The 23549-nt window shown below is 43.8% G+C and overlaps 5 protein-coding genes across 7 annotated transcripts in view; 4 read left to right on the top strand and 1 right to left on the bottom strand.

Moving 5' to 3' along the window:
- Window positions 1-9482, top strand: part of LOC128257989 (ecdysone-induced protein 74EF) — a 43602-nt gene extending 34120 nt beyond the window's left edge. For both annotated transcript variants that reach the window (XM_052989365.1, XM_052989364.1), the window contains 3 exons: window positions 3933-4310; window positions 4926-5180; window positions 6894-9482. In XM_052989365.1, the coding sequence (XP_052845325.1) occupies window positions 3933-4310; window positions 4926-5180; window positions 6894-7918 (1658 nt within the window). In that variant the 3' untranslated portion in view covers window positions 7919-9482. The remainder of the gene's footprint in view (window positions 1-3932; window positions 4311-4925; window positions 5181-6893) is intronic.
- Window positions 9483-11403: 1921 nt separating this feature from the next.
- On the top strand, window positions 11404-18183 carry LOC128257985 (cyclin-T). Of its 2 annotated transcripts, XM_052989334.1 has the most exons (4): window positions 11404-12597; window positions 12674-12719; window positions 13595-14196; window positions 14256-18183. In XM_052989334.1, the coding sequence occupies exons 1-4, from the start codon at window positions 12027-12029 to the stop codon at window positions 16334-16336; spliced, it is 3300 nt and encodes a 1099-aa protein (XP_052845294.1). In that variant the 5' UTR covers window positions 11404-12026; the 3' UTR covers window positions 16337-18183. The 2 variants fall into 2 exon arrangements, with proteins under 2 accessions (XP_052845294.1, XP_052845295.1); XM_052989335.1 differs by lacking the exons at window positions 11404-12597; window positions 12674-12719 and adding an exon at window positions 12726-12962.
- Window positions 18184-18281: 98 nt separating this feature from the next.
- Window positions 18282-19675, bottom strand: LOC128257997 (brachyurin). The gene has a single exon (XM_052989378.1). The coding sequence runs from the start codon at window positions 19645-19647 to the stop codon at window positions 18841-18843; it is 807 nt and encodes a 268-aa protein (XP_052845338.1). The 5' UTR covers window positions 19648-19675; the 3' UTR covers window positions 18282-18840.
- Window positions 19676-20343: 668 nt separating this feature from the next.
- LOC128257995 (brachyurin) lies at window positions 20344-22014 on the top strand. The gene is made up of 3 exons (XM_052989376.1): window positions 20344-20848; window positions 20908-21170; window positions 21485-22014. The coding sequence occupies exons 1-3, from the start codon at window positions 20610-20612 to the stop codon at window positions 21796-21798; spliced, it is 816 nt and encodes a 271-aa protein (XP_052845336.1). The 5' UTR covers window positions 20344-20609; the 3' UTR covers window positions 21799-22014.
- Window positions 22015-22581: 567 nt separating this feature from the next.
- LOC128257998 (serine protease 1-like) lies at window positions 22582-23520 on the top strand. Its single transcript, XM_052989379.1, has 2 exons — window positions 22582-22837; window positions 22906-23520. Exons 1-2 carry the CDS (start codon window positions 22611-22613, stop codon window positions 23465-23467), a joined length of 789 nt encoding a protein of 262 aa, XP_052845339.1. The 5' UTR covers window positions 22582-22610; the 3' UTR covers window positions 23468-23520.
- The last annotated feature ends 29 nt before the right edge of the window (window positions 23521-23549 follow it).

Below are 23549 nucleotides of genomic sequence, written 5' to 3'. Positions count from 1 at the left end.
TCTTATGTTCGTATTTTGCATTATTTATTGACAACTTTTAAGGTAATCAACATAAAATTATTCTAGTTTACTTATTTTAGAATGCATTTTAAAAAGCCAATGAATATTTAATGAGAAAGTTGATGGCGTTTTTTAAAAAGGTTTATAATTTAATTTGAGTATCATAAAATGAGAATTGTTTTCGTTAAATTTATGCAAGCCCTTTAATGTACGAGTTCGTTGAATAAATTGAATAACATGATTGCGTGTCAAAAAAAAATATAAGTAACCTTAAAAAAGTATATTTTTGCAAAGTAATTTGATGGGCAAGCCAAATAAAAAATCACATCCGACAACTCTTAAATATTAAATTTCATTTGCCTACTTTCCAGTGATAAATGTCAGATGAAAATACCTTATACACGATAAAAGCTGAGCTCAATAGGTAAATCCCCCTTCAGTTGAACCCACACACAAACTCACTTTCCGTTTCTTACCAAACCGCCCACAACTCACAAACGCAAGTTGTTGGGTTGTTGGGCACATCTAAAATAGGCCAATAACCAAAATGCCATAAACAATTACACATTGTTGCTGCCGCTGGTGTGCAATTGTTGTTAAGCAGACAGGCGGGCAACTTCTACGGCTTTCGGAAATGCTACGAAAATTGTAAACAAAATTCAAGCACCTCTGATGACGCCTTATCCACACCGCAAAACCAAAGTCGAAAGCCAAAACCAAAACCAAAAATTTAAATAAAACAAAAAGCATATCGGCTTTATAAGGCAAACTAATCATGGAGGTAACAACAAGCAACGATGGCTCGTACCTACATTGACCTACTATTGCGGCAAATGCTGCGCTATCCGCCGGAATTGTGATGTAACTGTCCCAAAATGCCGCGCACATATCAACGAGCCAGTTCAAGTCCAAATTCGAATTCAACAAAAGAAAAATAGCAAAACCCACCAGCTCACATGCACATGAATTTACCGTTAATTTCTTTGACATGTCCATGTGTATGTGTATTGTTTTTTATTATTTTTTTGTTGTTTGCCAATTTTGCTTTGTTTTCTCGTAATATATTAAATTTTTTTAGCTTTTTTTTATTGTATTTCTGTGTGTTTTGTCGGTTGGTTAGTTTCTGCTGGTTTTATTAGACCGCATTTTTAGAGGTCAGCGCACATTTGGCGCAGCATTGCAATGTTTTGTAGACACAATTACCACTGGCTATTTGTCTTTCTTTCTGCCGTGTTTCTGTCTGTTTATGCACCATTAAAGCTGAACCTCTGGCGGTCTGATTGTCGGCTTCTGTTTCTGTTTTCTTTTACAATGGCGGCGCCACAAACTAAGCACAGTGAAAGCTATGCGGAGTGCTGCTCCTCTGCCAGGAAATCTAAATTCTTCGCCTTCCTTCCGTTGTTCACCTAGGCGTATGCTTAATTTGCGGCACTCATATATTACTCATACATCTAGTATGCCACACAGGAAGTAACCGCTCACGTTTTGTAGGTACAGACATAAACTTTTTTTTACCGGTTATAAGTATAATAGTTCGTAAAGGAATTGTCTAGTTCCAATATATCAAATAATAATCTCATAAAATTGTTGGTATACTAATTTGTTTTAAATTCCAAAGCGGACTATGAAGGGATTTTTAGCAAAATGTAAGGTGTAATCTGTAAGCGAAGCTAAGTTCCATATATTTCTTCGTCTTCTTTTACAATTAATTTGACATTTCCATGCCATTTATCATTGAGAACTTTACTCAAATCAACTCTTCGACGGCCACCTGCAACAAATTACGCATACGCCGCGTATTCCACAGTAAACAACAACTCGTGAGCACTTCCCCACGGAAAAACTAAAAGAAAAACGCAGACAAGCGAAAAAAAACCGAGGCAAGTGACGGGCATTTCCGACATTTCCACTTCGACAAGCGATTAAAGCCCCAAGTAAATAGAGGGAAAATTCTCGCAACGAAAACTTTGGCAAAAATTGTATTTATAATTTCCGTTAAAAAGTTGCTGGTGTTGCAGCAGCATGCTAATTGTGGGTGGGTGAGGGGGCAACGGGTGGGGAGTTAACCAATGCAACCGCACAGCTGTTTTGTTGCCGGGCGATTTCCGTCACGACTTTGGCTTTTTATTTTTGTGGGTAAATACGCTTTTGTGCTGTTGCGGCTTTTGAATTTTTTACATATCAAGAAAAAAATATGGTTATATATATTTTTACATGCTTCTCATTCACCCACGACGAGTGGAGCGGAGGGCGGCAATCAAAACGAGACGACTTCGTTTCACAGTGGGTCAAATGTCTTATATTGCGGCATTAAAATAAATTGTAATATTTTGTTGTTGTTATAATTAACAACCTTTTAACTGAAGTGTGTAGAGATAAAATCAGTTTCTTGTTTAATTTTTTTTTTTTGGTGACAAATGTTGATTTTGTCTACTCAGCTATTCAGTTAAGCAGTCGGAATTAGTTTTGAAAACATAAACTGCACACTTCTTTTTGTAGTTGTACTTGGTTCAAAACAAAAGAATTTCCAAACATTTAAATTTTTGTATATGAAAGCGGTGTTATTAATCACGTTTTTATGGAAAATCTGCCAGATATTTTTACATATAATATATAATTTACTTTTGCCAACGGTAAATTGGACGGTTTTTGCCCAGTGTGCAATGTCGGCTGGTCTGCCGTGTATTTAAAAAGCTGTAAAAAGCACTCGCACACAGCGGCAACATGCAATAATGCAGCCAGCAAAGCATAAATTGTAAACTCGTCGCCGCTGCCGACAAGCCTTGACCTGATTTCTCTTCCTCTCTTGCTGCCACTCGTCTCTGTGTGCGAGTGTAAGTGTGTGTGTGTGTTGTGTTGTGTGAGAATGTGTGTGTGTGTGTGAGTATCTGTGAGAGTGAGTGTGCTTGCAAGCTTCATTGCTCTGCTGGCTTTGACGTTTTCCTGCACACTGCAGTTGCCGTGGATTTGTATGTGTGCGTACCGCTTGACATTCAATGCAATTTTTTTGCCTCTGCTTATTTTCATGCCGCGGCGGTTGCTGCATGAAATAAGTGAAAATGCACTTTTACTTTTCAGCTGCAGCAGCAACAACACCAACGACAACGACCAAAGGAAAGTGAGAAGCTAATTTTTTTTGTTGCCTTTCCTCTGGCGTTGTATTTAACGGTTGCGAGTTCATGGCTCACCAAATTGGGGCATTTCAATTGTTTCGTTTCGTTTCGTTTCGTTTATTCGTCTTTCTTTTTGCATATTTTGCTCAACATGACATTTCTATAAAGTTATGATGCGAATTTTTGTATTATTAGCTCGTTGGATAGGCATTTTTGACAGCTGTGAAGAGGACAGGGGCGTAGCCAAGTGGTTGATGGGCTAAAAGAGGGGTGGATGGTGGAGGGGCCCTGCAAAAATATTCCGTGATGAGGCTAAGTATTCGTTTAATTGGAACAGCAACGGCGGCTGGGGGTTTGAAAGTGTGGGTACATATTTCTGGTGATTGAAGCAATCGCAACATTAATTTAAACTGATGTTTTGAAGGATATTTAATATTTTAGCTATTACCTTTGCTGACAGCAGACAAAAATACCGATTTTGAAAGTATATGCCTAATTAAGTTCATTACAGCAATGACAAAAATCAGCATATAATAATTGATGTTCATTGAACATCAATAGGTATATTTAATAATAAAACCACTTTAAGCAAACTGGAAAACTTTTCATTGTTGTATTCCACCATTTTTTTAATCATATAAAAGTCACTGTTGTAAATAGACCAATATCTAGCAAACAATTTAAATGTTTGAGAATCAAAGGTTTATCGTTTTCCAAACAGGAACTCAATTGTTCTACAAATAAAATGTAATTTAAATATTACATTAATGTTTTTTTCACAACATTTTCTACAATCTCTTTTTTTCTTGATCATTTCAGACACTGAAATTCCTATTGTGAAACAATCGACGAGCCCGGCACCGCAGCAGCAACACCAGCAACAGCAACACTTGCAGCAGCACCAGCAACAGCAGGCGCACAATGCGACCACCTTTGCCGGCGCCACCGCTCTGCTCCACATCAAGACGGAGCAAAATGCCCTGCTCACACCGCTCCAGCTGCAGCAGCAACAACAGCAGCAGCAGCAGCACAGCTTACACGGTGCAGCGGGCAATGGTGGCAGCAATGGGAACGGCAACAATGCCCATCAGCAACAACAACCGCTGGCCATACCACACCGCCCGCTGCTGCACAATTTGCTCAGCGGAGGTGCTATTCACAATCCGCACCATAGAAACTACACGACGGCCACAACAGGTGAATATGCACACAACAAATTACTAACTATTTCTTTGTAATTCAATGCTTTAAAACAACTTGATCTTGAGAAACATTTAATAAATTTTTTAGAATTATGTTTTTCCAAAAAATATATTTAAAAGAACTTTCGAAATTTTTTTTTAGTAAAAAGAAGTATCTTTGCGTACCTTCCACAAAATTAAATTTGAAATCCATTTATTGATATATTAAAATTATTTCTACCCAAGTTTTAATAATGATGTTGCATAAATAAGAATAGGAAAATACACTCTATTTATATACAAAATATTTACCACGTTTATTTTATAGGAACTGGTCGTAAATAAATGAATTACATGAAAAATAGTTACAAATTACCAGTTCTTCTTATGAAAGCTTTTGTTTAATGACTAAAGAAATAGGAACTGGTCGAAAATAGACTAAGAAATAAATGATTAAAGAGATCACGTTTTTTTCGAGTGTAAAGAGTACTGAGGCGAGCGTGTCCAGCAGCAAGGTGAACCACTGCACACGCCCTCGACTCAGTTCGAGCCATATCGATTGCTAATTGCCCCTTTTCTCGGCTCGTCCTCGCTTTGCGTCGCCATGTCCCGTTCCCGTTCCCGTTCGCAGGTTCATTTCCGCCCAGTCCCGCGGACAGCGGCGTCTCCGACGTGGACAGCTCCAGTTCCGGCGGCCAGCCCTGCGCCGACGAGCTAAAGGCGCGGCTCGGGATGCCGGCGGCCACCTCGGCGTCGGCAGCGGCCGCGGCAGCAGCGGCGGCGGCGGCAGCGGCGCACCTGCACACTGGCACCTTTCTGCATCCGAATTTATACCAGAACAATGCAGCGAATTCGCTGCGGAACATATGGAATCGCAGTGTTGGGGGTGAGTGTATAAGTATGTATGTATGCCTGAAATAAACCTGGCAGATTCCAGCTGTGTACCAGACGAACTTGCAAACATTAAACGTTGTGCTAAATTTAAGGACTAGACAACTTCATGTTATGTATAATATGAAAATGTAAATTGGTTGCACTTAGAAATTAAAAGAGAGTTATGATTTAAAAAAAAACATTATAGAAATCAACGGTTATTAGAAAGTATGAAAATTGAAAATTTATTACGATTATTGGAGTATTTTAAAGAAAACATTTTGTTAAAGGACAATTTATTATTAAAACGAAGGCCCTTAAACGTTCAAAACATAAAGAATTAGAAAACAAAAAACATATTAACTTGGGAAGCCAGCAAGTAAATTCCGTTTAAGGTACTGCGTTTAAGTTAACCTAAATCATTGGATCTCGGCTTAGAACGGTTGTATCTTAGCCAATTAATCGTGTGACCTAATGAGGCATTTGCATTTGGCAATCAATCTGAAGTTGCTATAATCTGTTGCATACATAATGCACTCCTAATCCAACTTACTCTTTTTTTGCAAAAATGTCAGGCAACAAGGCGCACACGCACACATACAGCTCAATCAATTGCAATGAGACTGTGTTGCACTCGCTGCTTTTATGCTCTCTGCCAGCTGTGTATGTGGTTGTGTGTGTGCGCGTTGCTGTATAAAAATCTGTGGTCATCGACACATTGCCTTTGCGCAAATTGTGAAGGTCACAACGACAACGACAGCAACAGCACCAGCAGCAGCAGCAGCAGCAACAGCAACAACAATAGCAGCGTCAATGTGGCAATAATGGAGAGCTCACCACTCTCCCGCTCTCTTTTTTCCCCCACGAGAGAAAAAGAGAGTGCCAAACACCAACGCAATGCAACACGAATGAAACACACGAGCCACACACAAACAACACAGCGTGCGTTGCTCTCTGTCCAGAGTTTCGTGGTGTTGGTGAGAGAGTGCTGCTCACTTTTGTTTTTATTCAGTCCTCCCCAACGCCCCACCCCCTTTGCTCCACTTCCCCCTTTAAAATGGTCCATCGAATCCACATCCACCGACTACTGACTACCGACCACCGACTACCGACTGCCAACTGACTGAGCCGCGGAATTGGGCAACGGCAACGCCGGATGTAAAAAAAAACAAACTTACTAAATAGCATACAAAATTATACCTGTGCCACCACACAGAAACAGGAACGGTGTGAAATAGTCGCGAGCGATCTGCGATCTGCGATCTGGATACCATGGGGCAAATCGGGTTGCCAGTAGACTAATTTCTCGGGACTATAAATCTCTGTTTTTTAGCTCAGACTGAATGTTGAAGATGTTTTGTATAATAATCTAATACATATCAAATTTTAATTTGAAGGGCAGGTTCTTAAAATAGGAGTTTTTTTCAGATACCTAGAAATTTTCCATAAAAGTATGAAACAACCAAATGTTAATCCTTATCAATGTTTTTAGAGGATTAGCAGGATATTATAAATTAATACTAGAATTGTTTTATTAAATAGCTTTCTCAATAAAAAAACACAGTTGGAAAATTTGCTCGCAAGAAATTTAAGCTAATGGTTCCACGAACTAACTTTAAAAATTAAAGATAATTTTATGAATTGAGTTAATAATGTATTTGAAGAAATCTTAAGATTTAAGATAATCCAATCTTCTCTTGATCTAATCGATGCTTTGTCCTTGCAGTGCCCGACAATTACTACGGGAGCAGTGGCGCCGGTAGTGGGGGCGGCCAGCCAGGTGCGCCGGGAAACCCCCAAACGCCGGGCTATCTGACAACGTCCTACTTCAACGCCCCGACAGCAGCGGCAGCAGCGGCGGCGGCGGCATCCCAGCGCGGCACCACCATCAACGGCTATCATTCCCTGCACCAGCAGCAGCAGCAACAGCAGTCGCAGCAATCGCAGCAGCAGCAGCTGGCCCACCAGCAATTGTCGCACCAGCAGCAACAGGCTTTGCATCAGCAATTGTCGCATCAACAACAGCAGCAACAACAGCAACAGCAGCAACAACAACAACAGCAGCAGCAGCAGCAGCAGCAACACCCGCACTCGCAGCTAAATCCGCACTCACATCCGCACTCCCATCCGCACTCGCATTCGCATCCGCACGCGGGCCAGCACACGCATTCCACAATCGCTGCAGCGGCCGCAGCAGCTGCGGCGGCATCCGTCGTCAGCAGCAGCAGCAGTGCCGTTGCAGCGGCGGCAATGCTGAGCGCCAGTGCAGCGGCAGCAGCAACGGCGGCAGCGGCGGCAGGCGGCTCGCAGAGCGTCATCCAACCGGCGACGTCCAGCGTCAGCTACGATCTCTCCTACATGCTCGAACTGGGCGGCTTCCAGCAGCGGAAGGCGAAGAAGCCGCGCAAGCCCAAGCTGGAGATGGGTGTGAAGCGGCGCAGCCGGGAGGGATCCACCACCTACCTGTGGGAGTTCCTCCTGAAGCTGCTGCAGGATCGCGAGTACTGTCCGCGCTTCATCAAGTGGACGAACCGGGAGAAAGGCGTCTTCAAGCTGGTCGACTCGAAGGCGGTGTCCCGCCTGTGGGGCATGCACAAGAACAAGCCGGACATGAACTACGAGACGATGGGCAGGGCGCTGAGGTACTACTACCAGCGCGGCATCCTGGCCAAGGTGGATGGCCAGCGGCTGGTCTACCAGTTCGTGGATGTGCCCAAGGACATCGTCGAGATCGACTGCAATGGCGTGTGAGAGGCGAAGGAGGACATGGAGGACAAGGCGGCCTGTAAATATAGTTCGATCCGCAAACGGATCGATCTGGAATGGCAATAGGTTCTGGGGTGGGGTAAGAATCAACCGGCTAGCGGCAATAGTGGCTGAAAGCCACGCGAGGTAGGGATTTCTTTGTATATGCGTTGAGTTTATTGGTTAGCCAGCGATAAGCATAAGTTACACATAGCTGATAGTCCCAATACGCGTACATATACTTCTATATATATTCACACCCTGTGTCCTGTACCCTATACATACACCCAGCTAAATCGGCGGTAAATAATGATCTATTCATTGGCGTTAGTGTTGTACTTGTAACTGTAATTTTAACTGTAAACTGTAAATGTAATGAATATTGTTATTATTGGTTATATTATTATTATTATTATCACTATTATTAATATTATTATTGCTATTGCTATGGCGGAAGGACAAAGGACGACCGAATTGATTCATATTGATATTCGATAAATGTGTGTAATATGTAAATGAGTACGAACCCTTATAGCTGCAAGAAATTCTCTATCTCTATCGATCTTAATCTAAATCTAAATGTATATGAATATGTATATGCCTAGCCTAATACCCTTTCAACTGCCTCCTAGCCCCCCGCTGCCCAAGGACAAAAAGTGTAGAGGGTAACTTTGCAGATCTTTAATAGATCCGAACGATCTGCGTGGGTATCTGTACACTGTACTTGGGCCAATTGTTTTTGTTGCTTATTTTATAAAAAAAGAGAGATGGAAATTTATTATTTCATAGTTTTAGCTATTATTACAACTACGTTTAGGTTATTTATTTAAGTGTTTCTCCAGCTACACCCCTTAACTTCCCCCCAACACAAAACACACACATCCTAACTGGAGCTAAGAACCCAGAAAACTGGTGGTCTAAACTTTCTTGTAATTATTATTTGATAAGTTTTGTATATTTACAACATCGACAGCAAAAAAAAAAAGAAAAACTCACAGGATAAACCCGAAGAAAAGCACTCCTTGAGCCATCGTTTAAGCAGTCTCAGAACACCAAACCCAACTCAACCCTCTCGATCTGATGTTTATTTATGAAACATAAAGCTAAACTAACGTATTCTTGTTAACGTCACACTGCCACTAAGCGAAACAAGCCTAACAAAATGGAACAGATCTGAACAGATAACCGAACAGACCCGAGATACTGACCCATAGTTTCAACAACTGCAACCGCAATCCTCAATGCAATATACCGACAACTTCTACAACAATTTCCAAACACTGCCCAAAACGTGCAATCTCTTGAAAGGAAACCTTGAATAGGAAAAGAGAATAAAACCAACTCCTAGTTCTTTAATCTATTTCTTTAATAGTTGCGTTCTCTAAGTACCTTTATCTATTATTATTATTATTATGTGTACGTGAAGATGAAATCTACAATATATCATTTTGTTTATGATGATTGGTGATTGATGATGCAAATAAACAAAGTGAGTCTTGAGTTCAACTCTGTTCATTGTAAACAATTTTTTATAATTATTTTTATTTTTTAAATAAAATTATTATTTCAATTTGTGCATGTGTTTTATTTACATCAAACCGTATAAACAGTAGAAGCACAGACGAAACAAAATTAAACACAAAACGGCGAAAAGAAAATGTGTAGCAAGTAAGCAAAAGATATGATACAAATATACGGAACCCGCTACAAATTTGGAATCTAGATATACCTCCCATGAAAAGTACATAAAGTTGCATAAGTTAAAGTATATTCAAAGTCTATATAGGATAGTCAAAGGGATAACCGATATTTAAAGTCGAGATTACATATTTTAGATAAAGTCGAATTGGTGTATTTTGTAGTTCTAAGACACAAACACAGTATGGCATTTGACACCACTTCACGAGGTCTCAGTTTATGAGGTTTCCCTCCAGATCATGGATTTATATGTATGTCTATTTATTAGCATAGGGCATCGCATCTACCATTACATAACATAAATCAGTTATTAATTGTTAGGGAATGAATATTACATGTTATAAGGATGGTAGCTGTAAGCACACCCACAAACAGAAGCAGAATCGAACCATAAACGCAAAAAATCACGACTCGAGTACAACGAAATCGGTAAACATAAATCTGAGTTACAACCCGAAAAATGCAGCTTTAATCGAGATAGTACTTCTATGTTTGATTTTCGGAAATCCTTAAAAGACTATCCTTCAACACTCATCCCCGAAGCATTTATACATGCCTAGCACGATAATTGTATATAAACAACTTCTGGACCTCATGATTCCACTTGATTATAAACGTATTTTATATATATACACCAATTATTGCATAGATTGGAATACCCCCGAATGCTGGATAAGACCAACTAAATTAAATATAAACGAATATCGATGCCGTTCGGCAGGATTTCTGTTCTAGGCTTAAGACTAAACACAAAACATATAGCTTTTAAATCGAACCTGCGATTATTCCAATATACTGTATTGCGATTGCGACGAAGAGCAGCAAACGTATAACTCTTTAAATACATGGATTGATCGAGATTTAGACAAATATGTTGATTGTATTAATATAAGTTACAATTAGTTTACGGCTAAATAACCTTAAATTAATATTTTTATTTGACTTTTTGTTTTATCTGTGTACATTTGACAGACAATTTTTGTCTGCGATGAGAAATCAGCTAAAGCCAGCCACAATATATATTAATATATATACTTTAATGCATATATAGTAAGGGAATGAACGTTGGAACTAAGGCATGGTATGTAGGTGAATTTTATGGTTAGAGGAAAAAGCGCAAGCGAACGGATTAGATTAATTTTTATAAGAACGCATTACAAAAACCAAGCAAGAGCAACAGTCGCAAGCTAGCATAATTATTTACTGTTATGACAACATAAGAGTTTTAAGATTTTTAGCTAAATTTTGTATATTTTAATCTACAAACTATAAAATATATTAATATATATTATCTGTTTTATAAATAACAATAAAATGGAAATGTGTTTTTAATTCTGATTTTAAATGAAAAGGGGCTAACGTACTATTGTAATTTTTACCATTTTGTTCTTGTCTCATTTTTTTAACTGTATAATTTTATGTATAGTATTTAAGTTGTTCTCAAATATTGTCAACCTTACAGTGAAATCAAATGCAATTTATATTATAGTTCACCACCATGGTTTGAGGCCCTACTACACAAATGCACGTTTAATTTTAGTATATTTTCGGAGTTGAGATTTAATTTATTTTCGGTGTTGAAAACATGTTTAACTGCTGATCACCTCGTCATTCCAGAAAAATGAGAATCAGAGGCAGCTGGAGCAGCTTAGGCACAATGATTTCATTGGAAATAGCTTTTTTATTATCCAAGTTCTCAACCAGTCGCGTCGAGAAGAAAACATCGATGAACCCTGCTAAACATCGATGTTACCGATGTTTTGAACATCGATAACTCCGATGTTGGCATCGCTGTGTTGCCACCTCTAGCTGACGGCCATACTTGAAAATACATTTTTTTCTGCAAAGTTTGTCATTGTCACCGTGTGAATGGAATCTGGGATGCGTTGTGGAATTAAAAGCGTGCAGTAAACGACCCGTAATGGTTCAAGTGCCCAACGCGTCGGCAAATGCAGTGCGAATAACTATGAATTGATACGAAAGTTGCATAACACGTCGCCTGGTGTCGCGGTTAGTGTGTTTTTCGTCTCGTTTCGTTTCCGCCGCAGTCGCAATTTCCAGAAAACCTCACCACGCACACACACACACACGCAGATACGGAGTGGATATAGCCCCTCGTTCCGAACCCAAATTGGAGTCCCAGTCCCCAAAAACGATATCGAGTGTGGCGTAGCCAATGTGCTGTGCGAACCCCGCTGCCCTTCCCGTACCGCCGCCATCCCCGCCACTGGAACAACGCACACGGTTACGGATACGGATACCAATACCAATACCAGCGCACTGCAGCACGGCCGACAAAGAAAGAGCGCTCTCTCTTCCTCTTTGTACAGTTAGTTCCTACGGCTGAATCAAATCAGCCAGCGGAATTGGCAGCCAATCCTGAGGCGCAGGTTGCATGTGAAACCCCTCTCGGAAAATGAGTCTCCTGGCCACACCAATGCCCCCGGCGGCCACCGCCTCATCCTCCTCGTCTGCAGCCGCCTCCGCCAGTGGGATTCCGCCCAGTTCCAACAACAACCTGCCATTCGAGAAGGACAAGATCTGGTACTTCAGCAACGAGCAGCTGGCCAATTCGCCCAGCCGACGATGTGGCATCAAGGGCGACGATGAGCTGCAGTACCGCCAGATGACCGCCTACCTGATCCAGGAGATGGGTCAGCGGCTGCAGGTCTCCCAGTTGTGCATCAACACGGCCATTGTGTACATGCATCGCTTCTACGCCTTCCACTCGTTCACCCACTTTCATCGCAACTCCATGGCGTCGGCGAGTCTTTTTCTGGCCGCCAAGGTGGAGGAGCAGCCGCGCAAGCTGGAGCATGTCATACGGGCCGCCAACAAGTGCCTGCCGCCGACCACCGAGCAGAACTACGCCGATCTCGCCCAGGAGCTTGTCTTCAACGAGAACGTGCTGCTGCAGACGCTGGGCTTCGATGTGGCCATCGATCATCCGCACACGCATGTGGTGCGCACCTGCCAGCTGGTCAAAGGTAGGCACCCACCATCCGACCCAAGCCATGTCCCCCTCACATGTCAGATGGTACTGATTACTGTGGTATATTTTAGCATGCAAGGATCTGGCGCAGACCTCGTACTTCTTGGCCTCGAACAGGTATGGTTGGCAATGCGCTACTTTATGGTATAGTTCCTCCCAGAAATAATCTATCGATCAACGCGAATGCCGCACTGCTATATGCAGTGTGTGTGTGTGTGTGCGGGTGAGAAGTGTGCAATCCTCGCCAGAAATTGGCAAGGGAAAGCTTTTACACTATGGTGACCAAAAAGAATGAGCTACCTGGTTGTTTTCTGGCTTATAGCTAACAGCTCCAGGTATCTGGCCCGAAACAAAGAAAAGGTGAGGACCCTAAAGTCACTAGCTGAACAAGGACATGCGGTCCCTAATCACAGCAGGCAGTCGACAGGCTGTACAGATCCCGCATCTTAACAAAAAAGGCATTATTTTCCGGTCCCTCGCGGCAATTATCTTCAGTTGCCTGCAATAACATTGTAATCTGCATCGGGAAATCCACCAAAAGTCGTGAAAAAGACTGTAGTTCCTAGAAAATTAAGATTGTCAGTTTGGGAAACGCGAAAATTCAAGTATAAACCGTCGTAAACCTTTTCCCATTTAAACATCTGCCATATGATGGAAAATCTAGAATTGTTTCAAGATTACCTGCCATAACATAGTAATTTGTCCCGGAAAATTCGTGTAATTTAGATTTTCGCGGAAAATGAAGAATGTTTTTGGAATTCAGCGGTTGTCTTGGGAAAATTATATAAATTTTGTTTTTTTTTTTTGGTGAAAAACCTTCAAACCAAGGCTATAAGCAACTCAATAATTTCCCTGTGGGAATATGCTAAAAATTAAAGATGTAATCTGTGTTATTAGTGATGAAATCCCCTGCACACACTCACCCAACTACACTCTCTTTGTAAACCCTTACGTCGAATTGCCACTAAATTGACTTAACCATCCTGGCACAGCCTGCATCTGACCTCGATGTGCCTGCAATACCGGCCCACTGTGGTGGCCTGCTTCTGCATTTACCTGGCCTGCAAGTGGTCCCGCTGGGAGATCCCCCAGTCGACCGAAGGCAAGCACTGGTTCTACTACGTGGACAAGAGCGTTTCGCTGGATCTGCTGAAGCAGCTGACCGATGAGTTCATCGCCATCTACGAGAAGAGTCCTGCCCGCCTCAAGTCCAAGCTCAACTCGATCAAGGCGATCGCCCAGGGGGCCAGCAATCGGACAGCCAACAGCAAGGACAAGCCCAAGGAGGACTGGAAGATCACCGAGATGATGAAGGGCTATCACTCGAACATCACACCGCCGCCAGAGCTGCTTAACGGCAACGACAATCGGGATCGGGATCGGGATCGAGAACGGGAACGGGACAGGGAGCGAGAGCGGGATCAGTCGTCGCTACTGCCGCCACCGGCGATGGTGCCGCAGCAGAGACGTCAGGATGGCAGCCACCAGCGCTCGTCCTCGGTGGGCGGAGTGCCCGGCAGCAGCTCCTCGTCGTCTTCCTCCAATCACAAGTTGCCAAACTACCCTGGTGGCATGCCGCCTGAAGCGCATCCTGGTGAGTACATATCCCGCCTCTGGAAAAGATCAAGTACTTACACACGTTTGTTGTTGCAGATCACAAATCCAAGCAGCCGGGCTACAGCAATCGCCTGCCCTCCAGTCACCAGCGTAGCAGTAGCAGCGGACTCAGTTCCTCGGGAAGCAGCGGCCAGCGCAGCAGCTCGTCCTCGTCATCGTCGAGCCAGCAGCCCGGCCGACCGTCTATGCCCGTGGACTATCACAAGCCCTCGCGCGGCATGCCGCCAGTGGGCGTGGGCATGCCGCCGCACGGCAGCCACAAGATGGCTTCGAGCTCCAAGCCTCAGCCGCCGCAACAGCAGCCGCCGGCCCCTCATACATCCGCCTCCAACTCATCTGCATCGGGAATGTCCTCCAAGGACAAGTCCCAGAGCAGCAAGATGTATCCGAACGCTCCGCCGCCGTACAGCAATAGTGCTCCCACTAACCCTTTGATGTCGCGTGGCGGATATCCCGGCTCCAGCAACGGATCCCAGCCACCGCCTCCAGCCGGATATGGCGGGCACCGCAGCAAATCCGGCTCCACCGTCCACGGCATGCCGCCCTTCGAGCAGCAGTTGCCCTATCCCCAGAGCCAGAGCTACGGTCACATGCAGCAGTCAGTGGCGCAGCCTCAACAGCAACAGTTGCCCGCTGAGGCACCGCCTCACTCTTCACAGTCTAAGAACTCGCTCTTTAGTCCTGAGTGGCCGGACATTAAGAAGGAGGCCATGTCACAGACGCAGCCACCGCCCTTTAATGGATTGCTACCACCTCCGGCGCCGCCGGGTCTTGACTACAAGCTGAACAGCCATCCGCGCGACAAGGAAAGTCCCAAGAAGGAACGTCTCACGCCCACCAAAAAGGACAAGCACCGTCCTGCCATGCCGATGGGCAGTGGCAGTGGGAGCAGTTCCTCCGCCTCGGGATCATCGAAGCCCATGCTACCGCCTCATAAGAAACAGCTGCCCCATGGCGGGGATTTGCTGGCCAATCCCGGCGAGAGCGGCAGCCTGAAGCGGGCCAACGAGATCTCAGGCAGCCAGTACGGTCTGAACAAGCTGGATGAGTTGGACAGCGGAAGTTTGCCGCGCGAGAAGCTGCGCAAGCTGGACAACAACACTGGCCTGCCGACTTATCCCAGCTACGAGGAGAAGCACACGCCTTTGAACATGTCCAATGGGATCGAGACCACGCCGGATCTGGTGCGCAGCTTGCTGAAGGAGAGCCTGTGTCCGTCGAACGCCTCGCTCCTGAAACCGGATGCCTTGACCATGCCGGGCCTTAAACCTCCGGCCGAGCTGCTGGAGCCCATGCCCGCGCCGGCGACCATTAAGAAGGATCCGGGAGTCACTCCCATGACCAATTTGGCAGGTGGCCCCGCACCCATGGACTTGGAAGTACCCACCAAACTGGCCGGGGAGATTAAGGAAGAAAGCAGCAGTAAGTCGGAGAAGAAAAAGAAGAAGGACAAGCACAAACACAAGGAGAAGGATAAGTCCAAGGACAAGGCGGAGAAGGAGGAGCGCAAGAAGCATAAGAAGGACAAGCAGAAGGATCGCAGCAGCAGCGGCGGCAGCAAGGACAGCTCGCTGGCCAATGAGCCCCTGAAGATGGTGATCAAGAATCCCAACGGCAGCCTTCAGTCTGGTACCTCAGCGCCCATTAAGCTCAAGATCAGCAAGAACAAGGTTGAACCCAATAACTACTCTGCGGCGGCCGGCTTGCCGGGAGCCATTGGCTATGGATTGCCCCCAAGCACCACCACCACGTCCTCCTCCGCAACCGGAGCAGGTGCCGCACCAGCACTGCCTCCCTACGCCGGTGCCGGTGGAGGCTATAGCTCCTCGAGCGGCAGCAGCTCCGGCGGTAGCAGCAAGAAGAAGCACAGCGATCGGGACCGCGACAAGGAGAGCAAGAAGAGCAAGGGCCAGGACTATGCGAAATACAATGGAGCTGCCGGCGGCGTCTTTGCTCCCCTTGGCGGTGCTGGCGCCGTACCCAATGTGACTGGAGGAATGGGCGCACCGCTGGCCACATCCGCACCACCATCCATGCTGTTGGCGCCCTCCAGCGCTTTGCCGCCCTCCGCCGCCGGGCTGGCACCGCCGCCCCTGCCCGTCTACAACAAGAAGTAGTGGTAGCGGGTAGTCAGCGGTTTAGCCCTTAAGTCGCTCTTTTTTTGATATATGTATAGAACCTTAGTAAGTCCGATAGTAGGCTAGTTGTTAGGATTGTTGGTGAGACACACTTTTGATTCACTTTAGTTAAGCGCAATGCTGAAACTCTGAATAGCGAGTCGAATCGAGGGGAGAGCAGAGCAGAGAAGAGGAGTTCGCGATGGGGCTGAACGTGAACGCAAAACTCAAAAAGCGATAACTTTTGTACAGCATTAATTAATTTATAATTATAATAAATAGCATACACATACGCCCATATACATAAAACAAAACAAAACACAGACTAGTTGTAAGCAAGTTGTTGGCGAACAGAATCCGAGACACAGGCAGTATATTCACATAGAGCAGAAATGGCCGTCTAGCATTTAAGTTAGCAAATCAAATACCCGTAACACACACTGTAAGCTGTATATAGCCACTCACAAACACAAACACACTCGAACAAAACGAGAGATATATAGAACCGACTTCCGCTTAGCAAATATACTAAATACGGCCCCAACTAAACGCGAATGCAAGCCAGACAGAGTAAGAACTTCAAAATAGTCCACACGGAACACATAGGCAGACACATAGTTGTTTGAGAGGAGAAGAGAAAGAAAGCAAGCGCTTTGATTCAAAATTGAAGACGCCAAACTACATAACACATTATTTAATTAAAAACATAGTTGCTAATCAGAATATGAATGAAGAAGTTTATCTTTAGTTAGCAAAGTTTTTCTTTCCCTTTTGAACAATTGCCCCGTTTACCAACCGATTTCCAAATTAGTTTTTCCAAACCTAGCAATATACATACAGTAGTGTATTTTCAATGAAGATAACTTAAAAGATCTGATTGTTTCAGCGGAGGATATTATGTTTCAAGATCGCCTGAAACGTTGACGTAGCTTTCATTTGTTTTTAATTTATTTTTTAGAAATAGAATTACGAAACAAGTTACCACAAAAAAAACCAAACAAAAATCCCCAAAACAAAAACGAATTATGCAAACAAACAAAAAAAAAACCCAAAACAAAATTTTGAATAAAACAAAAATTGTTGTGCAAGAAAACAAAAAGGTTTAAAAATTATGTAAATGCAAGCGAAAACGTTGCAAGCAAACTAAGCTAATCGAACGAGAAACTAACAAAATGCTAGATGAAGAAAAACAAAAGTTAGGCATATAGAACACTAAGCAAAGATCTATATTCTATATTCGAGGCGAAAATGAGAATGAAATGAAATTTTATGTAATTTTCGACTAAGGCAAAGGTTAAGCAAGCGAACGTTGCGCGTTTTTCAAAACTATTCGTACTCGTATATTCGTATTCGATTTCTCTACTACTGCATTAAGCTGCAAGCATATATAGCTCTAAACACCCCACACCTCCATACACACACCCCACACAATCGAAAACTGTTTACTTTAAGTTGGGTCCCCAAGAGAAACCCGTTTTTCTAATCGATCGTTCGCCCGTCCTCGATCGAACGAACGCGTATTTTGCATCTAAGATTTAGATTTTCTTTTACATACTTATTCTTGGCCCCCATATCCCCACCCCCACCCCCATCCCCACCCCTTTTACCCCATCCTAACTTAAGTTTTTGTACATACTTAGAAAGCAAATGGAAAACCCGCCGCTCGGGTGGCGTGCAAGTATCGGGTTTCATTGGGATCATTTGGTTGTGCGTTCGAATGTGAATTCACTCGACACTTGCACGCCCCCACGAGGGCACGAATAAAAATCTTCAAAACCAGGCAAAAATTTTAAACAAAAACAATAAAAACGCAAAAATAAACAACAAAAAAATCAGGAAAAAATTAAGTTAACTGAGTGTTTTTATTACGGGATTTTTGGGGAAGTTTCTTTAAATAAGGGTCAACATTCCCAATGTTCAGATAAAGTCAACGACCACATTCAGGTCAAGTTTTGTCTTTTTATTATGAGATTGGTCAACTTTTGTTTGATTCAAATTAAAGGTTATTAAATATGCTGAAATGGAACAAAAACATGTAAGTGATATGCATTTCTCATGTGGTTTGAAACATATTCTACTGCATTAATTTACGTGCATTCAGAGATGTCTATATTGTTCGTTTTGGTGGCCCTGATTGAAAAATATATAATCTTATATTAAATCTTAAATGACTGTTTAAAACACATTGCCGAGATATAAATGTTTCATCGTAATCTTTTGTTTTAATATGGAATTTAATTAAAAATATTTTGTATAACTCTAACTATTTTCTTAAGCAATTCAAAAATTTCTTTGGATATGAGTATAAAAGAAATACAGATCCATTGTAGAAGAGATATTACTATTATTATTGTTATTTGATAAAAAGTCTTAAGAGTCAAGTTTAGAAAATCTTATAGCCCTCACGTTTTTCAAACAATTAGTATATTTTATTATCCTAAAGCTTGAAATCATAGAAAGGAAACTTTCGTTCTGCAAGGACAACATTATATAGGGACACACCTTCAGATGTGGGCGACTATGTGCTTCAGGATCCAATCCAAGTAGCTGCTGATGCGCGTGAAGACGGCAGGAAATCCCACTTGGCAGCCCATGGTGGTCCCGAAGGAGGTGGACCCGATCAGATAGCTGGAGTTGCCCTGCTTATAGACCAGCGGTCCGCCGGAATCGCCGTGGCAGGTGGACTTGCCATTGGTGGTGCTCATGCAGATCATGTTCTCGGACACGGCTCCGCTCCAGTACATCCGGCACAGTGCCTGCGGCATGACGGGCATCTCCACGTACCTCAGCACGGGAGAGACTGTTTGGGAGGCGTCGCTATCCCTTCCCCAGCCGGAGGCAATAGCCCGAACGGATTCGTAGGTGGGAAAGACGCCGTTCAAACGACGCGGAAGATTGGCCGCCCGAATGCGATCGCTAAAGCTGACAAAGATGGGCAGCCGAATAAGGGAGATGTCGTTGACCACCGTGCTGGCCGTGTAGTTGGAGTGCACGATTATGCCCGCTTTCTGCACCACGATTCTCTTTTGGCCCACCTCCTCGTCATCGTTGATGTTGATGGCACCCAAATAGACCGTTACAAATTCAGCCCCATCCATACAGTGGGCCGCTGTGATAATCCAGTAGTGTGAGATCAGGGTGCCTCCGCACCAGGTGCTCCAGTTCCCAAAGGAGATGTTTAGGCCCGCCTGATAGGGAAACTGACCCACCTCGGCCAGCTCTCCATTGGTAATAAATGGCTCCACATCGTTAATAAAGGGAACAGCCGCACAGGACGAGGCCAGCAGGACACAGACCCATAGTTTCATCATCGTACCTCGATTAAAAATAACTGAGGGAGGGAGACTGCTTAATGGTTATATAGGAACGGGTTGGGGGTTGAGCCCTAACCATATGTTATCACTGATAAGGACACCCTCGAACATCAAGCACCCTAGACCAGAGGGATTATTGCCATGGTCACACAAAAAACAATTCACTTCAATTTGGCTCCCAATGAATCATGGTTAACTAAAGGCAGCACGTGAGGCATTATTTTAATTTCGGTCTGAGAAGGGTGGTATAATAAAACAAACTCTTTTACTAGCACATTTTGTGATTGCTTTGATAGCAGTATATATTTGTTATCTACTTTTGTAATTCTTACACTTAGTTTTTGGTTAAAAATCAGAATGTAGCATACTTTTGAACATGGCCTTAAGTAAAAGAGCTTTTAATTCCTAGAAATCTATCTAAATTATCTTAAGCTCAACAAGTTTTTCATACATATTTATTTAATATATATATATTTTTTATTTATATAATATATATTTTTTTATAATATTGATTTACAAAAATTACAAGCTATTTACTAAACTTTTCCAATTTCTTCCGATTTTTGTCATTTTATGATGTAACCCCTTCCGTTCAAATCTCGATTTGTAACTAGGCGTCAATTTATTCTAAATTTTCAAAAAAAGGGTGCTTAAAGCTCCTTTTGAATAAAAAAACTTAATTCCAATCATATGCTTTTTAAAGACCTATTTTAGAGTGAACAAAATCCGGAACAGATTTTCTTTCGTGAAGTGCTCCTACCGGTGCCACATGATAAATCAAATCAATACATATGTATTTAAAATTAGTTCGGTAATCAAGTGGCGTTTTGATCAGTCCGAAATGATTGCCCATAATCAGGCATTCGTACGTCTTCAAGATTAATTCATTGATGGGGCCATAAATCCACATTCAGGTGGGAGGACTGCGTCAGTGGCGCAACTAGTGGAGTACGAAAAACATGCAAATCAGATCGGTTTTGGTTTCTCTGCTGATCGTTATTCAGGGAAGGTCGATTGCCAGCCTGGATTTGGGTCATGCCGTCGATGGGCGCATTGCTGGCGGGGATCTGGCCGTAGTCAATCAGTTCCCCTATCAAGTGGGCCTTAGTATTGAGGAACCCAACGACTTGTTTAGCTGGTGTGGAGCTAGTTTGATCTCCGACCGATATCTGCTAACGGCGGCACACTGCGTTGAGAAGTAGGTATACGCTTTAGAAATGAATGACTATACCAAGCCGATGTTAATACCCCATACAGAGCTGTCGCTATAACCTACTACTTGGGTGGAGTGCAGCGACTAGAGCCTCGACAACTCATCCGAACAACTAATCCCGAAGTGAACCTGCACCCTGGTTGGAATTGCGAAACCCTGGAGAACGACATCGCTGTGCTGCGATTACCGGAGGATGCTACTTTCTGCGACTCCATAAGACCCATCCGGCTGCCAGGAATCTCATCCAGCCATCTCAGTTACGACTACGTGCCGGCAATCGCTTCCGGTTGGGGCCGCATAAATGATGGTAAGAACTGGCACTCTTCGATTCGAACAAAAAAGCACAATTCGAAAAAATTTAAATGTATTAATCTTAAGCAAACTATAAGTGATCAACATATTAATGTAAACTCTTTTACTTTTCAAACTTTTATTTTTACATGATAATTTTCCAAGGGATTTTACACATTTTAAAAGTGTAAACAGAGCTTAGTTAAAGTGTCACATTTCCTAATATTATTTTTATGACTTTTGTTTAGAATGTAAATATATTTAATAATAATAATATTAATATATTTAACATTTAACCATTTTCTGATCATACAAAATTCTGATCCATAGAGTCTGCCGTCTTGTCCAATACCCTGCGCTATGTGGTTCGCTTTGTGGAATCCAACGAGGACTGTCGGTTCTCCTACTCCAACATTCAACAAAGCAACATCTGCATGGACACCACCAGCGGCAAGTCCACTTGCCATGGCGACTCCGGCGGACCGCTGGTCTTCGAGGACCGCACCTTGAACACAGACGTTCTGATCGGCATTACTTCGTATGGCAAAAAGTCTGGCTGCACAAAGGGCTATCCATCGGTGTTCACACGCGTCACCGCCTATCTGGATTGGATAGGCGAGGTGAGCGGGGTTGTCTACGCCTAGAGTGGCCCTCGATGGCTGATCAAAAAGTGCTGGGCACTGAAATTAAATTAAATGTTGAGCATTTTAGTTGCGATTATTTCATTTATGGTGGAAGGTAAGGGCGCCATGAGAATGGCACTTAAAAAAGCGACGCAGTTTGAATTATGGACTGGGAAAGAAAAGCAATCTGTTCGTTTGGCTTTGATAAGAGTTTTATTTCAGTGGGGTAGCATACTTTTCTGTGTCTGAAAAAATTATAAAATGGTTAAACAAACATCAACTGTAAGAAAAGCTTCCATTACGTTATTTATTTTATTTAAAGAATTGATTTTTTTCTATTAAGGGGTTAACTCTTAAATATATTGTTTTAACTTGAGGTAAGCCATTGTCAATACCAATTTTAGCCAACTCAAACCGGTTTTTAAATTTTTAAAATAGCCACTTTTGAGGCAAAACTATCTGCCATAATATTTATAAATTTGATTGATTTTAAAAATCACACGTGCTTATCTATAAATCTTTTGGTCGATGGATTATGTACGGGCCCCTGGAAAAATCCCAAATATTGCCGATTGTATTCCTGTTATACTATCTTTTGACCGGGAAGAATTCTGACGATTCACGGCGCCGTATCTGAGCATTTTCAACAAGCACGGGCGATGGGAAGCGCAGATCAGCGATAGGTGGGCAGTGCACAAGGAGGCGAGGCCACTTGAGCAGGTGCCCGAAGATCAGATAGCGATGAAGACGTCTCTTGATTGTGGGGCCACCCACGGCTATAAAAGCGGTGGGATGAGTCCGAGTGAGACATACTTTCCATAGGTAGCCCCAACATGAAGGTTCTCGTTGTTTTCGCTTTGGCCTTGGCCTACGCCTCCGGATCGGCGCTGCGCTCCCTGGACGGACCCGGCGGTCGCATCACTCATGGTGAGGACGCCCGCACCGACCAGTTCCCCTACCAGGTGGGACTTTCGCTGAAGATCGGCTCCGCCTCGGCCTGGTGCGGTGGCTCCCTGATCGGAAACGAGTGGGTTCTGACCGCCGCTCACTGCACGGATGGGTAAGCTACCAGACTTTGGATTACGGATGGTGTATCCCGGCTAACCATCTTCCAAACTTACTCCTCAGCGTTGACTCCGTCGAGGTTTACCTGGGCAGCACAGTTCGCTCCAGCCCCAAGGTCAAGCACCACGTTTCCAAGGACCACATCATCATCCATGCCGACTGGAACAGCCGAACGCTGAGGAACGACATCTCCCTGATCCGCATTCCCCGCGTGGAGTACAGCGCCGCCATCCACAACGTGGAGCTGCCCAAGCGCGAGTCCCACTACGCCTCCTATGACGGCGATGAGGTCATCGCCTCCGGATGGGGCCGCACTTCCGACGACGCCACCGCCGTGGCCGCCCACCTGCAGTACGCCCACATGAAGGTCATCTCGAACAGCGAGTGCAAGCGCACCTACTACACCACCATCCGCGACTCGAACATCTGCGTGTCCACGCCCGCCGGCGTCTCCACCTGCAACGGCGACTCCGGTGGCCCTCTGGTGCTGTCCACCGACAAGGTCCAGGTCGGTCTCACCTCCTTCGGATCCGCTGCCGGTTGCGAGAAGGAGTACCCCGCCGTCTTCACCCGCACCACCAGCTACCTGGACTGGATCCACGAGCACACCGGCATCTCTCGTTAAGTTTTTGGTTGTTCGCTTTGATTAAAATAATCTGAACTTTTTGCACATACAAATCGTGTCTTTCGTGAATAATTGAAAGGGC

This window comes from Drosophila gunungcola (genome assembly GCF_025200985.1).
Source record: "Drosophila gunungcola strain Sukarami chromosome 3L unlocalized genomic scaffold, Dgunungcola_SK_2 000002F, whole genome shotgun sequence".
NCBI classification, from domain to species: domain Eukaryota; kingdom Metazoa; phylum Arthropoda; class Insecta; order Diptera; family Drosophilidae; genus Drosophila; species Drosophila gunungcola.
Note: the sequence above shows the minus strand (reverse complement) of the source record. Positions and strands in the feature narration are given on the sequence as shown.

Coding starts and splice junctions, on each gene's coding strand:
- LOC128257998 (XM_052989379.1), top strand. CDS start 22,611: ATGAAGGTTCTCGTTGTTTTCGCTTTGGCCTTGGCCTACGCCTCCGGA. Junction 22,838..22,905: donor GCCGCTCACTGCACGGATGG/GTAAGCTACCAG, acceptor CTTACTCCTCAG/CGTTGACTCCGTCGAGGTTT.
- LOC128257997 (XM_052989378.1), bottom strand. CDS start 19,647: ATGATGAAACTATGGGTCTGTGTCCTGCTGGCCTCGTCCTGTGCGGCT.
- LOC128257995 (XM_052989376.1), top strand. CDS start 20,610: ATGCAAATCAGATCGGTTTTGGTTTCTCTGCTGATCGTTATTCAGGGA. Junction 20,849..20,907: donor GCGGCACACTGCGTTGAGAA/GTAGGTATACGC, acceptor TACCCCATACAG/AGCTGTCGCTATAACCTACT. Junction 21,171..21,484: donor TTGGGGCCGCATAAATGATG/GTAAGAACTGGC, acceptor TCTGATCCATAG/AGTCTGCCGTCTTGTCCAAT.
- LOC128257985 (XM_052989334.1), top strand. CDS start 12,027: ATGAGTCTCCTGGCCACACCAATGCCCCCGGCGGCCACCGCCTCATCC. Junction 12,598..12,673: donor CACCTGCCAGCTGGTCAAAG/GTAGGCACCCAC, acceptor GGTATATTTTAG/CATGCAAGGATCTGGCGCAG. Junction 14,197..14,255: donor GCCGCCTGAAGCGCATCCTG/GTGAGTACATAT, acceptor TTGTTGTTGCAG/ATCACAAATCCAAGCAGCCG.